This window comes from Rattus norvegicus, chromosome 2 (genome assembly GCF_036323735.1).
Source record: "Rattus norvegicus strain BN/NHsdMcwi chromosome 2, GRCr8, whole genome shotgun sequence".
Lineage (NCBI taxonomy): Eukaryota > Metazoa > Chordata > Mammalia > Rodentia > Muridae > Rattus > Rattus norvegicus.
The window spans coordinates 229,098,555-229,112,261 of record NC_086020.1 but is presented as its reverse complement, the minus strand read 5'-3'; the positions used below and the strand labels follow the sequence as shown (position 1 = coordinate 229,112,261).

The following is a 13,707-nucleotide window of genomic DNA, read 5'->3' as shown; positions in this document are numbered from 1 at the left end:
CCCCACCCCTGGCTTTACCATCTACACCAACCTGCTGCTCCCACAGCTAATGTCACCTATCCACATGGGTTCTCCTTGTTCTCTGGGCTCCACCACTCTGTGCCAAGGTCCACCAATGTCCACACTGATGCATTTATAAAAAGATAAAGAGAGGATACATATGTCCTGGGTTTCGGCACCAATGTTATGTTAATAAACGGATAAAGTGAGGGAAATTATGTTCTATGAAGGTCTGAGGAAAGGGGGTGCCTCAGCGGGCCCATGCTGGGACATCGTTTCCCCCTGAGGGACCAGCCACACAGACAGTATAGTACAGAATAGAGTTTATTCAGGGCAGGGGGAGGGGAGTTAAGAGGGTAGTAGGGCAGAGAAAGAGAGTAGAGAATAGAAGAGTAGAGGCCGGCCATGAGCACCTGGAGAGAGGGAGAGGGGAATGGGGAGAGAAGGGACAAAGGGACAAGAGAGAACAAGAGGAAGCAGGAGCAAGAGAGTGAGGAGGGGGCAAGCAGTCCCTTTTATAGTGTCAGGCATACTTGGCTGTTGCCAGGTAACCTTAAGGGTGGAGCATATCTGGCTGTTGCCAGGTAACTGTGGGGGTAGAGCTTAGACAGAATGCTAGCATGTACTCATTCCACCTGAGGACTTTGGATGTTTGTGGAAAACGTTGAGGGAGGCGTTAATCCTTTATTGTTGAACATTTAAGTTGGTCCTGACCCGGAGCTGTTCCAAACGTTGTTCCTGCTACTGAGCATGCGTTTTAGGATAAGTCTGCCCTATAATTATTTCCGTGCTTATATCTGGAGACTGTGTATTCTCATGTCATACATCTTGAGAATTTCACTCATCAAAACCACAGAAAATTGTGCATTAGTTAAAGGTAATAGTGAACCCGTAGCATTATCTCTTAGCTTGAGTTTAGTGGCTAATTCTATCAGGCCCCTTTACAAAAACATTTGACCTTATTTTTTTAAAAAGATGTATTTATTTATTTCATGTATGTGAGTACACTGTTGCTCTCTTCAGACAAACCAGAAGAGGGCATAGGATCCCCATTACAGACGGTTGTGAGCCACCACGTGGTTGCTGGGAATTGAACTCAGGACCTCTGGAAGAGCAATCAGTGTTCTTAACCACTGAACCATCTCTCCAGCCCTAAGCTTAATTCTTTTGCTTACCTGTAATAAACCAAAATGATAATTTCTAAAATGTTTCTTAATACTTAACAGTTTATTTTCTCTTTTTACTTTTTTTCGATGTTAAGTATATGTTGTGTGTGTGTTGCCTTAATGTATACCTATGCAATACATTTATGCCCAGTGCCCTGAGAAGCCAAAGAGGGCACTGACTCTCTTTGAACTGGAGTTAGAAGGGGTTGTGAGTAGCCATCTAGGTGCTAGGAATTGAACCTGGGTCATCTGGAGGAGCTACAAGTGCTTTGAAGTGCTGAGCCATGTCTCCAGCCCCTAAATTTAATTTCTTTAACATCCAAAGAAGTCACCATGATTGTGTGATGTCACACTCCGCAGAGTTGATTGGCACTGTTGAAATGCACACACGGGAAGTTCACCTTGGCTGTACGGCCATCAGAATTCCACAAGTGGTTCTGAGAGATTTCTCATCTCTGTTCTTGGAACTTCATGGTTCCTCTTTTTATTTGGTAGGAAGAATTCACCGCAGGAAAGAACACTCTAGAAACCCCCATAGAAAGAACTCTGATGTCAACATAATCATTTCCCAGGTCTTGTTTTCTCCTCTATAACGAAAGGTATGCCATGAGGTCACATTAGAACAAAATAATGTTCCCAGGAGTTCAGTTTGTGCGGATTATGGGATTGTGAAAGTTTTGATCTTAGGGCCCCTGGCCCTATGTAGAGTCCACGCCATTCCCATAATTCATTGTTGTTACCTCTGAACTAAAGAAACAGTTAATACTAATGAAACATAGATTAAAACCAATGACTCGTCTGCATTTCAAATCCCTACTTGGATAGATGAAGTATAGATACATTTGTACTTCTGAGTACCCTCTCCATGGGATGACTTTGCAGTGGAGAGGACCGTGTAGAAGGAAGACTGTAGCATACAACCAAATATGGCTATTTCTGCTTCTTGGCTGCCTCTTTAAACGTTAAAAACAGAGCCCTAAAATAAAGAAACCCTGGTACTTTTCTGAACATACGGTCCCAGATGTAGCAATCCCTCAGTATCAGTCAGCATCTCCAAGACCCCACATGGTTGGCAATGTCCTTAGATGTCCAAGGCCCTTAAATAAAATGGCACAGTATTTACATAAACTAGCCACATCCGCCCCCCCCTCCATGTGCTTCATATTAGATTCCTTATCGCACAAAAAGCAATATATATGCCAGGCTAATCGGATGCTTTGTTTAGAGGATGATAATCATTACAGATTCAATGTTCTTATCAAACGTTTCAGTCCATGTCTAGTGAACACAAGGATATGGAGGCTGCAGGCCAATCAGAGGTGGCAACCACCCGTTCAACGTGAGTGCTTCTACGATAGGATTCCTACAACAGTACAAGCTGCCGGCTTTCACGGCACGCTAACAAACACCACCTGTTGTCAACTGTTTTCAAATCGAGTTCATCGTGAGCCTTCCCATCAGTTCCCTCAGATACGAAATAGGTCAGATGATCCAGTCTGCAAAGTGTCTTCCACGGCACCCGGGAGAATTGCAAGAGCTAGGGGAAAACGAGAGAGGGTCGGTTAAAGATCAGTGGCAGACTTGTCCTTCATAGAACACATTAGAAGGACGAGCCTGCAGCTTGGTGTACAGAGCTTGCCTGGAGTAAGGGTTCCCCCACCCCCTTGCACTGCAAGATAAAATGGGACCAGAGTACAAGGTCAAACATGAGACAATTCTGGGCTTCATTCCAGGTTATTTCTTTTGCAGCTGGGCACCAAAGAAGGCTATCTCACCAAGCAGGGAGGTCTGGTAAAGGTAAGGGAGTGCAGTGCGTAATCTTGACAGATTTTTTTTTAAAAAATATCTATTTATTCATTTAATGTCTATGAGTACACTGTCGCTGTCTTCAGACACACCAGAAGAGGGCATCGGATCCCATTACAGATGGTCGTGAGCCACCATGTGGTTGCTGGGAGTTGAACTCAGGACCTCTGGAAGAGCAGTCAGTGCTCTTAACTGCTGAGCCATCTCTCCGGCCCTTGACTGATTTTTTTTTTTAAAGGAAAATTATAAACTTATTTTTGAGCCATTTATGTTACCTGAGAAGTGACTGTCCTCTGATGAAACCCTACATAAGTAACCTGAAGTTTGCACTAAAAAGGAAGCACTGTGCAGCCAGCACGTTCTGAGGAAAGGTCGAGAACAAAGGGGTCGATTAAGCTCTTCAGCATTTCTGGGGTTGTTGTGGGTTATTTTTTTTTTCTTTTTTGTAACAAAATTGTCAAACTTTTAAAAATGTTTACTGAAAGATAGGCCAAACACATCACTGGTACTTAAAAATATTTTCATTGTAAAATACCGAAGTAAACACAGTTTACAAATCCAGAGCGCCTGACTGCTCCCCGCCTGCAATTGTGCCTTTAAAGGCCTGTTTAATTTTCACGTGGCATAGCCACGGTTGTGCAATGTGTCAGCTCCTGTCTATTTTAGGAGTCAGAGTCCTGCCCTCTCTCCTGTGAACCCGGCTGCTGCAGTCTAGCCTAGCCATGCAGTTATTCAGGTCTTTACTACACTGCATGTTCACTGAAGACGGGAGAGCTTCATATTTTGTAGCCTGTGTATTGGTTTGTTTCATATTCAGATGGGGTCTCCCTCCCAGCCCAGGCTGACCTCAAGCATACAAGCTTACTTCTCCGCATCTACTGTGTTAGGATGTCTGTCAGGAACAACTGTGCCTGTTGAATATTTATTCTGGAATCTTCTGTTGTCTCTTTTAACTGGGTGCACTGCCAGCTGAGAGAGATCAGGGCACTGTTAAGACACAGGAAGCAAGTAGCAGCAAGCTTCCACTGTGAGTCCAGATAAGGTTCGGAGTGTCATGTGATCAAAGGATCCTAAACTTCAACTGTATCAGTTTTGAAATAATAATAATAATAATAATAATAATAATAATAATAATAAATGATAAGTGACATTACTTTATATGCATCGGATAAACATACATTATATATAAATGTTTCAAGAGTATATATGAAATATATGTAAATTTCTGGTGTGGGGATACAGCTCATAGAAGGTTCTCAAAGCTGGTAACAATTTTTATTATAGCGTTAATAAAATAGAAACTCAAATGGCTTGTTATAAATCACGTTGAATATTTACAACAGCTGCATCCATTCATTTAAATAAACGAGCCGTCTTTCTGTTGTGATCTTAGAACATAGACTTATATTTTGAAACTTTCATCAAAAATAATACCCCAAAATATTTTAGGCTTATTTTGTCTAATCCTTTATATACTTTTAAAATGAAAATAAACTGTCAAGTTTAGATATTACATTCTTGTATTAAAACTTAAATTCTGCCCCCCTCCCCCAGACTTGGAAAACGAGATGGTTCACTTTGCAAAGGAACGAACTGAAATATTTCAAAGACCAGATGGTGAGAAAGACATCAACACCCTCCCACCCCCACCCCACCCCCACCTCCACTCCTCCTTCTACCCCAACCCCATCCCCACCCACACCCCACCGCCACCCCCTACCCACACCCTGGCCACTGCTTGGACATCAGTTCTGTGTGGTTCTGGACATACTCTGAAACAAGAGTCTAGAGGCCAGAGCTCTTTTCAACTCCTATTTAATTATGAAGGGGGCGGGGCGCACTGGCCAGAGTTCCTTTGGAGATCAGAGAACAATCTATGGGGTTGCATCTCTTCTTTCAATAAGTAGTTCCTGGGAATCAAACTCTGATCATCAATCAGGCTTGATTTGACCACAGGCATCTTTACCTACCGAGCCATGCTGCCAGCCCAAGGTCTGGGCTCTTGATCCTGATCTATGCTGACTCTGCTAGATGGGGTTTCCCTCCGAAGCTGCTGATTAGTGCAGTGCTCCCTGCAGTGTATGTCTCCCTCTGCTTGGGACAGTGGAATTCTCCCCTCGCCACTCTTGCCTAGTAAACAATTTCCCATTCTATTAAAAGCTTATCCATTGCCCGGGTTCATTTTATCACACCAACTTAAAATCATTTCCTATTTTTGTGTACAAGATTTCTGTAGTAGTAGAAGTTTCTAAAAGATGGGAGAAAATATGACTCCTTTCCATATCTGTCTGATGTAAATTGACAAAAGCAGCATCTTTTTTTGAAAAGAGATTTATTTATTTATTTATTTTTAAATAACGTGCATGGATACGTGTCTGTGTGGGTACACATGAGAATTGGTACCAGGCCAGCAGCATGGAACCCTTTGAAAGTTATCGGCAGTTTTGCATTGCCTGGTGTGGGTGCCGGGAATGGAACACAGATCCTCGTCCCGAGCAGGTCACCCTTCTCACCACTGGGCCATCTGTGTAGCCCAGCCATGTCTTCCTAGTGCTTAATCAGCGAAAGGCTAGTTCCCAGCCCCCAGTGCGTGTCAGGCTTCGCCATCCATTAGTATCTTAATGAAATTGACAGTTGCTTGTAGAGGGAACCTTGTTAAGGGACGAATGACGGACACACACATGTGTTTATTTCTGCGACATGGTTGGTTTTATTTTTATTTTTATTTTCAGTCTCCAGAACCAATTCGGATCCTAGACCTAACGGAGTGCTCAGCTGTCCAATTTGATTACTCGCAGGATCGCGTAAACTGTTTCTGGTAAGATGTTTTCATTTTTTTTAAAAGGTGTTTCTAAAAGTCTCTTAAGCCAAGGAATGAAAAGCTGTCCATCTTAATGTGTCTGGATCGGAGAGACCTAACCTCACCGATGACCGCGTTGCATGCTAGGAGCGCCTCCAGTGGCTAAGGCCACAATGCCTCATCTTAAGTGGCTTCAGCGAAGAGGCAGGCTGTCTAGGTTCAGGCTGTGCACTGTGCAACAAGGACGCACTCAGCCACTCATTCACGTCTGAAGCCACTTTCCTGCTTTGAGATGCTCCTCTCAGTTTTAATTATCATTTCACTGACTCTGGTCAGTATTGTTGGGGCTCCGTGTGACCCTAGCAACGGAGGAAGTGTTTTGCTGTGCTCTGACTATCTATCAGGGTATCAGTATATATACTTCTGAGACAGTGTCTTCATAAAAGCAGGCGGGTCTTCTTTTCCGCCAACTTCTGTTTGAAAGTTCATCAAAGTTCATTGAAGCTGAAAGACGTTAGCTATTCTCCCTCTAACTGGGCGGCACTCAGACCTTGGCAGATTTTCCTTATGACTGCTTTTCGACATCCCTTCTTTCCGTAAGCCGGTTGGAAGAAAGCTCCAGGGATGCAGCACCTCTAATGTGGACCCTCCGAGAATAAAGATATTATATAGAGAACCGTAATTTCATGTTACACAGAGACAGTGAGCAACTGGCAGCATCAATGAACAACAGACATCTTGTTAACACCTGTCGATGATCTAAAGGAGATCTGATTTTCTTGAGTAACAACTTGAGAAGCAGATGGACGGTGACAAGGTCCCAGGCCTGGTCTCTACCCGTCTCTTGACTCTTCCTGGCTGGCTCCTTCAGATCCAAGTGGCTACTTCCGCCCCTCATGTTTTCACAGACAGGAAGAAAGATGTATCAGCTCTGCCTGGTTCTTTGTGTCAGGAAAGCCAGTGTTTCCCTGGAAACCTGGCCCTGTGAGGCCTCCGCTTGACTCACTAGCCACAACATAAACAACCATAACATAATCATAACTGGTTTACACTAATTAAATATATTGTCTGGGCTTCTGTTGGCAAGAAGAAAAGGGAGATTTGTGTGAATTTATAAAGCAAATCATGTTTGCAGCAGGGAGTGTCAGTGACATCCAGGAACCAGTTAACAAGCACAACAGTCCGATGTCAACATCCCTCCATCCCCACCCCCATCTACTCAGCCACCCACGCACAGGGCTGAGAGCTACAAGATGTGCTGCTCAGGCATTCAGGTGATAGAAACACTTCTGAATTTCAGCTCCAGGAAGAAGGATCATGAGTTCAAGGTCATCCTCTGCTACATAGCAAGTTCAAGGCTAGCCTAGGATATGGGGGTTAGGGGTGGGGTAGGTGGGGAGAACAGAAAAAAAAATTAATGTTTGTGTCTCAATTGTAAGGATAGAAAGAATGACCAGGATATGTTACTGCTAACTTTTTCACTCAAACAATTTTGACTGAATAGTCAGAGGCAGCAAAATGAAAAGTTATCATAAATACCTTCCCAATCTTTTGTGATGAAAAAGGGTTTTTTTGTTTGTTTGTTTGTTTGTTTTTTATAGCAGAGACTATCTGGTGGTAAGGAACGGGTCAGATAACAACTGAAGTATTCTATTCCCCACCCCCACCCCCTTCCTATTCTGTTTTGAAACTGACTACATCTTCAGGAGAAGTGTTACCCTCCTTAAAGCAGCCAGTCAAAATAAGCTCTTCAGCAGGCCCTCTTCTCTGTCTGGCTTGTCCTCCGACCCACAGACAGGCTGTGGCCCACTGGGGAGCTCAGCTGAGTAAACTTCCACAGAAGACAAGCACCACAAAAGGCTGTGGGTGTGCCCCGGACTTCTTCTTTGAAGTCTCCTGGGAGAATATAAATCTGGTCTACAATAATACAAACTGAAGACCTTCTAGCATTTCCCCAGTTGCTGACGGGAACGGCTCTATATACGCCAGTTCCTCAAGGTTAACCATGCTAAATATGGGAGCCCTCGGCAATCCTTCTTCCCCTGGAAGGCACTCTCACAGTTCAGCCAGGCTGTACATATCGACCTACACTTACCGCCTCACACTCTTTCCTTTCCTCAGCTTAGTGTTCCCATTCAGGACATTTTATCTCTGTGCAAAGACGGGAGTCGAAGCCGATGAATGGATCAAAATACTGCGATGGAAGTTGGTGAGTTGCAGAAGTCCCCAGATGTCCCGTCTTGGTTCACTAACGTGTTGACTTCAAGCATACACCAGTTAGATCAGGCTCTAGAACCAAAAAGGAAGGCTCGTCCCAGTTTTGTGGAATCATCTGTGCGTTCTTAAGGGGGTTGTGAGAAGGAAGGGTGGAGTTATTCTTGCGTCTCTCAGCCTATCCTCAGCCACTTCTGTTGGCAGTCTTCCTGTAAGGTGTACTGGTTATTATCATTTTCTCTGGAATGGAATATCTGGACTGGAAGGCCTCAGAGAGGGACGCTGACATATGCTTCAACTTGGAAAGCCTTTTAAATTGTCACAGAGGGAGTTTAGGGAGTAACTCTTGGTTCCCAGTATAAACTCCACTTTGCGTGTATGTGTTACCAAATTACCAAATTTCCAAATTACCAAAGTGTATTATCTTCCTCTCTTACATTCCCCCCATGCACCTTATAGAGAGTTGGTAGCTGACTAAAAGCTTTCTAATATTTCCTGCAAGTGTGATATTTTAATCTGGTGGTTGTTTCTCTCATGAAATAACAAGGCAAGCTACTTATGAAGTAAAGGAGTTTCCCAGTTTTTGAGGTCCAAGAGCATAGCACTCCCATGAGCTTCTGATGCAGACCTTCTGGTGGGACATAAAGACAAGGGCTCATGGAGTATGGAAACGGTCACAAACAGGAAGCCAGAGGTGAACTGCCCCCCAGTCAAGCTCAGGCTTCTAGAACTCTCTCAGAACAGTTCTTACTTCCAGGGGCAGTGCACAGTGACCTTGGGACTTCACAGTAAGTCCGATCTTTTAAAGGCCCCATCACATCAATGCCATCACCCTAGGGACCAAGCTTTTACACATGGATCAAACCATAGTATACTGTCTTGAAACCCATGGTGTATTCAAAGGCAAGACGTTTTTTCTTTTTCTAATCACTGTGTGTGTGTGTGTGTGTGTGTGTGTGTGTGTGTGTGTGTGTGTGTGATATTATAGTCTATAGGCATTGCCTGAAAATGGATATCCTTAAAGCCAGGCTTGGAGCTCAGTGACAGAAACACTCCTCTCCACCAGAAAAGGGGGGCTGTTTTTGGTTGGTTGGTTGGTTTTGTTTTTTGGTTTGTCCCTTTAAAAAAAAAGATTCATTTATTAATTACATATAAGCACACTGTAGCTGTCTTCAGACACAGCAGAAGAGGGCATCAGATGTCATTATAGATGGTTGTGGGCCCCCTTGTGGTTGCTGGGATTTGAACTCAGGACCTCTGGAAGATTAGTCAGTGCTACATTCAGTGCTCTTAACCACTGAGCCATCTATCTCTCCAGCTCCCTGTTTTGTCCTTTCTGTGTGAAATCCAAGTTAATACAATGCTCATTTTGAGACTGCTCTCGTGCTGAGTATCAGTGGAGAAATGCTCTCATGGCAAATCTGGGCTAAAATGACTCCTGTAAAAAGTAACTTTTACTCACCTAATCTGATTGTCGTCTTGAAAGCTTATTGCCCGTCTGCTAACCTAGGCTTCTTGCCTCCATACAATCTTACCTGGGTCTAGACTGTTTTCAGCCCTCTGAGACTGCTGAATAAGCTCGCCCTTCCTAGTTCTTTCTGATCTCTGACTGGCTGATTCAGCTCAGCTGGTCTGATTCAAACTCCTCTCCATGCTGACTGATTCAATCCAGCTTTTCTGGACTTTTCCTCAATTGCCCTGCTTAGTCTCAAACTAACTCTAGCAATCTGTTATAATCTTCTGGCTCCTTCTGTCCTCACTAGTGTCTATCTCGTTCTTTCTCTGCAATCTATCTCTGTAAAAATTTCCCAGTAAAGCTGTTTCCTCTCTCTCTCTCTCACTCTGTGCTGCTCTTTTAAAAAAGACTTATTTATTTATTTTATATGAGTACCCTGTAGCTGTCTTTAGACACACCCAAAGAGGGCATCAGATCCCATTATAGATGGTTATGAGCCACTATGTGGCTACTGGGATTTGAACTCAGGACCTCTGGAAGAGCAGTCAGTGCTCCTAACCACTGAGCCATCTCCCCACCCCTCTGTGCTGCTCTCTTAAGTAGCTTCCCTTTCCTCTCTTCTCCTATTCTATCACATCTTTCTCTGATTCACCACATTGTCTGCCACTCAATTAGACGTCACTTTCAAATATGGCTGCTTCCTTTTACAAACTAACTGTATCTTCATTCCTTAGGATTAAAGGTGTGTACTAAAGGCACGTCTGTATTCCTGTGAGTGGGATCAAAGGTGTGTGCCACAGTGCAACTAGAAACAAGTTTTTCCACTAAACAACACAATCTCAGGGTTCACAGTGTGACCAGATACCCTACCACAGGCTCCTAATTCCATATATTCTGTCATTCTACAAATGACACAAAATTGAAATGAAAAAGCAGTTCAATGGACACTTTCAGACTTCTCCCTGGGCAAGTGGCTATTTAAGAACACAACACAGCCCTTCTCTGGTGGTTTTCAGCTGCCCTTCCACCTAACCGAGTATCATCAACATCGTTCTAAGTCCACAGCTGCAGCCTGAGTCCTCCTTTTGACTAGGTGTCATGCTCTCTCAGAACTATTAGAGAGATTCCCAAACTGTACCTGTTGTAATAGGTACTCGACAATGTCCAGAAGGAAAATTAATAAAAGCAAACATTAAAACTTGGTAGCGGCGTGGCACCTTGTAACCATGTCTCCTTTACTACTCAGCATGTCTTTCTTACCACTGCAGAATCAATATCGGTAAGTGATCCAATAACAGATGTTATCTATGTTTTTATTACAGTCAAAAATAAGAAAACAGCTGGATCAAGACGACACCATCCGATCTCGGTCATTTATCTTCAAATAGAACTTTCTTGCTCAAGGGCAAGGTTGATGTGCCAGGTGTCGGATCTGTGGCGGACTTCAGAGGAAAGCTCACTGAAGTATTTCCTCTAAAAACAAACCAAAAGCAGATCCTGGTTGGAAGCTGTATGCTGTTTGCTGATTCATGGAAAACAGCTGGCAGGACCTGGCTGTCTGCTCGGGAACACAGATGCAGTGCCCTGCTGATGGCAACTGCCTAACATCCATGTGGAGCCACTCTTGGACACAGCACCAGCTCGGTGGCTGTCCCAGTGGCTTAGGCTTGTTGACTTTATTTGCCTGGAGTCCAGCCCCAAGTCATGGATAGCACAACTAAACTTCAGGACATGCTCCAAGCAGCAAGGAAACAGCAGTGCATCAGGAAGTTCGGGCTGTGCTTTTAGGAAGCAGATTAAGATAATAAACACCGAGGACGTTCAAAGGACAGGTTGCTTTTCTTTTGTTTATATACAAAAACCTCAAATAGGGCTGAAGAGGTGGCTCAGCCATGAAAAGTACAGCTGCTCTTGCAGAGAACCTGAATTCAGTTTCCGGGACCTATATCCAGGGGTTCACAAATGCCCAACTCCAGGGACCCATGCTCAAGTGCGCGCATGCACGCGCGCTCGCGCACACACACACACACACACACACACACACACACACACACACACAGTCTTTTTAAAAGGCTTAGAAGGCTGGAGAGATGGCTTGGTAAGCCATTTTAGCATACTCTGTGGGATCCTTGAGTGGGTTCCCCCAAACTCACACAAAGATAGGAGGAGAGAATCAATTCCACAAAATTGTTCTCTGACCTCTACATGTAAATGCCAGCATGAATGGCCCCACCTCCCCCCCCACACACACACACAAATCCAGTGGACCCTTCACTTCTAATGATAAATTGAAAACTACATGTTGTGTGGGTGGATAGATAGGAAAAAGTAAATGAACGTGTAATAAAGGGTAGGAATGTTTTAAACAGTAACACCCTGAGAAGGGTGGTAGTGAATCACTTAGTTTAATGGTTATCATTACAAATATATGTATAAGCACTAATTAAAACTCTTTAGCTGTCATTTCTTCAAATTCATCTAGACTTCTCCATAAAGCCTGTGCTCTGTCTCTTTTCCGAGCTGTATGAGATTATGGCCATGGAGTACCCAAACGTTAAAAGGCGACTTCTGTTTCCTAGGGAGTAAATTAAATCTTTGTAAAATCCATGGTACATAGCTGTTGCAGACTAGAAGACCAGGACTGAGTTGCAATGACTTGCTGGTGTTCAGAGGTCATGAACAGATTTTTAATTTCCAATCATTATTGATCTGGCTTTTTTTTTTTAAAGAAGGGACTCAAATGAGTGGTGAGCCAGCAAGTGATGCAGAGCTGACGGAACTCTGTTCTTGCAGTAGAAAGGGACAATAGTTTTCACTTTTGTCAGTGTGACCAAGATGCTGAAGTGGAATCTGCTCCCCTTCATCCGTCTCAATGCTTGAGCCAACAATTTACAGAACGATTCACTTTCCTCTGTGGTTCTAAGATGTTTCTGCCCCCTGTGCTGGGTAGGGTGTGGGATAGCTGCTCATATCAGAGCAGGCGGGAAGCAGAACAAGGCAGTCAGTCACAGGGAAGGGAGAGGGCAAGACAGCGTCCTCAGAAATATGTCTCGAGTGTCATGCTTCCACATTCTACCCCCTCCTCATAGTCCGCTCAGATTCTGATCCAGGAATGGATTAAACCATCTATCGGGTCAGCACACACATCTCTGGCCCACCTTCAGGGACACATCCAGAAATGTACGCTCCTCCTTTTGGTATTTCTCAAGTTGGTGTCAAGATTCATTCATAGAACCTTGTTAAGTATCTTTCCCTGGTGTCTAAACACTTAAGAAAAGTCGTTTATTTCAGAGTTTTTAGAGCTGGGTTATGGATCAATTAGAACAACTGGCCTCAATGGGGGGGGGGGTTTGTAACTTGTTATGTTTGTATTAGATGGAATGAGATAAAATACATTGTGTCAAGGAGTAAGAAATGGCTCTGTACTAAACACTCTACCTTCTGTAAAATACATTTATTTATGTTTGTTCTGTTCATTAAATAATGTATGATTTTTTGTATATGTCCAATTTCTATTAAAACATTTTTATTGCTTATGAAGGAGAATAAGGTAGGAAAGACCAATTACTAGATATTGATATATTAGTGCTTTACTCAAAACTGCTTACATTGCTAAGCATGACTTCATTTTGCTACCTAGGACAGAATGACCTGGAATGTTTAGTTAACAGAGTATGGGCAGGACTCACCTGTCAGCTGAAAGGTCTTTAGAACAAGGGGGGAATGCTCTAAGTCTCCACTTAGTCTCTGGGCTGTGTCACACCAATCCCTTATAGCGAATACACATAGGTCCATCATGACCCTGGTGGGGACAGAAGACTGTGGTGAGTCACAGGGTCAGTGGGCAAAGCCTCTAAGTATAGAGGACTGCCATGGGCATAAGGCTAGTTTGTGTAACAACGCACATCTTTTACATTCCTCCCTTAAAGAATGTCCTCCCAGTTAAACCTTAATGACTCCACGACAATCACAGCAGGGAGTCCAGGAGGCAAAGGTGTGCTTAGGCAAAATATCCTAGCAAAATGGTAATGCTGGGACCTTCAAAATAGCCTTTAAGGTTGTGGAAAAGAATGCTAAAAACATCAGTTTGAAAATATGTAATTTCTCAACGATGCAAAAAATAAGGATGCAATATGAATTATATGAGGGGTTTCCCAAATCTAAAGGAACAGAGGTAGCTACACTATTGAGTTAGCTTGTCAGATACAAAACTAGGCAGATTCCTGAGTTCAAGGTCAGCCTAGGACATAGCAAGTCCAAGCCCA

At 43.6% G+C, this 13,707-nt stretch overlaps 1 protein-coding gene across 2 annotated transcripts in view; it reads left to right on the top strand.

Annotated features, from left to right (window-relative positions):
• Positions 1–12,943, top strand: part of Dapp1 (dual adaptor of phosphotyrosine and 3-phosphoinositides 1) — a 49,550-nt gene extending 36,607 nt beyond the window's left edge. Inside the window, exons 5-9 of one of the 2 annotated variants that reach the window (NM_001108568.2) lie at positions 2,916–2,963; positions 4,527–4,589; positions 5,705–5,790; positions 7,894–7,981; positions 10,765–12,943. In NM_001108568.2, the coding sequence (NP_001102038.1) occupies positions 2,916–2,963; positions 4,527–4,589; positions 5,705–5,790; positions 7,894–7,981; positions 10,765–10,830 (351 nt within the window). In that variant the 3' untranslated portion in view covers positions 10,831–12,943. The remainder of the gene's footprint in view (positions 1–2,915; positions 2,964–4,526; positions 4,590–5,704; positions 5,791–7,893; positions 7,982–10,764) is intronic. The other variant, XM_039102724.2, reaches the window with a different exon arrangement.
• The last annotated feature ends 764 nt before the right edge of the window (positions 12,944–13,707 follow it).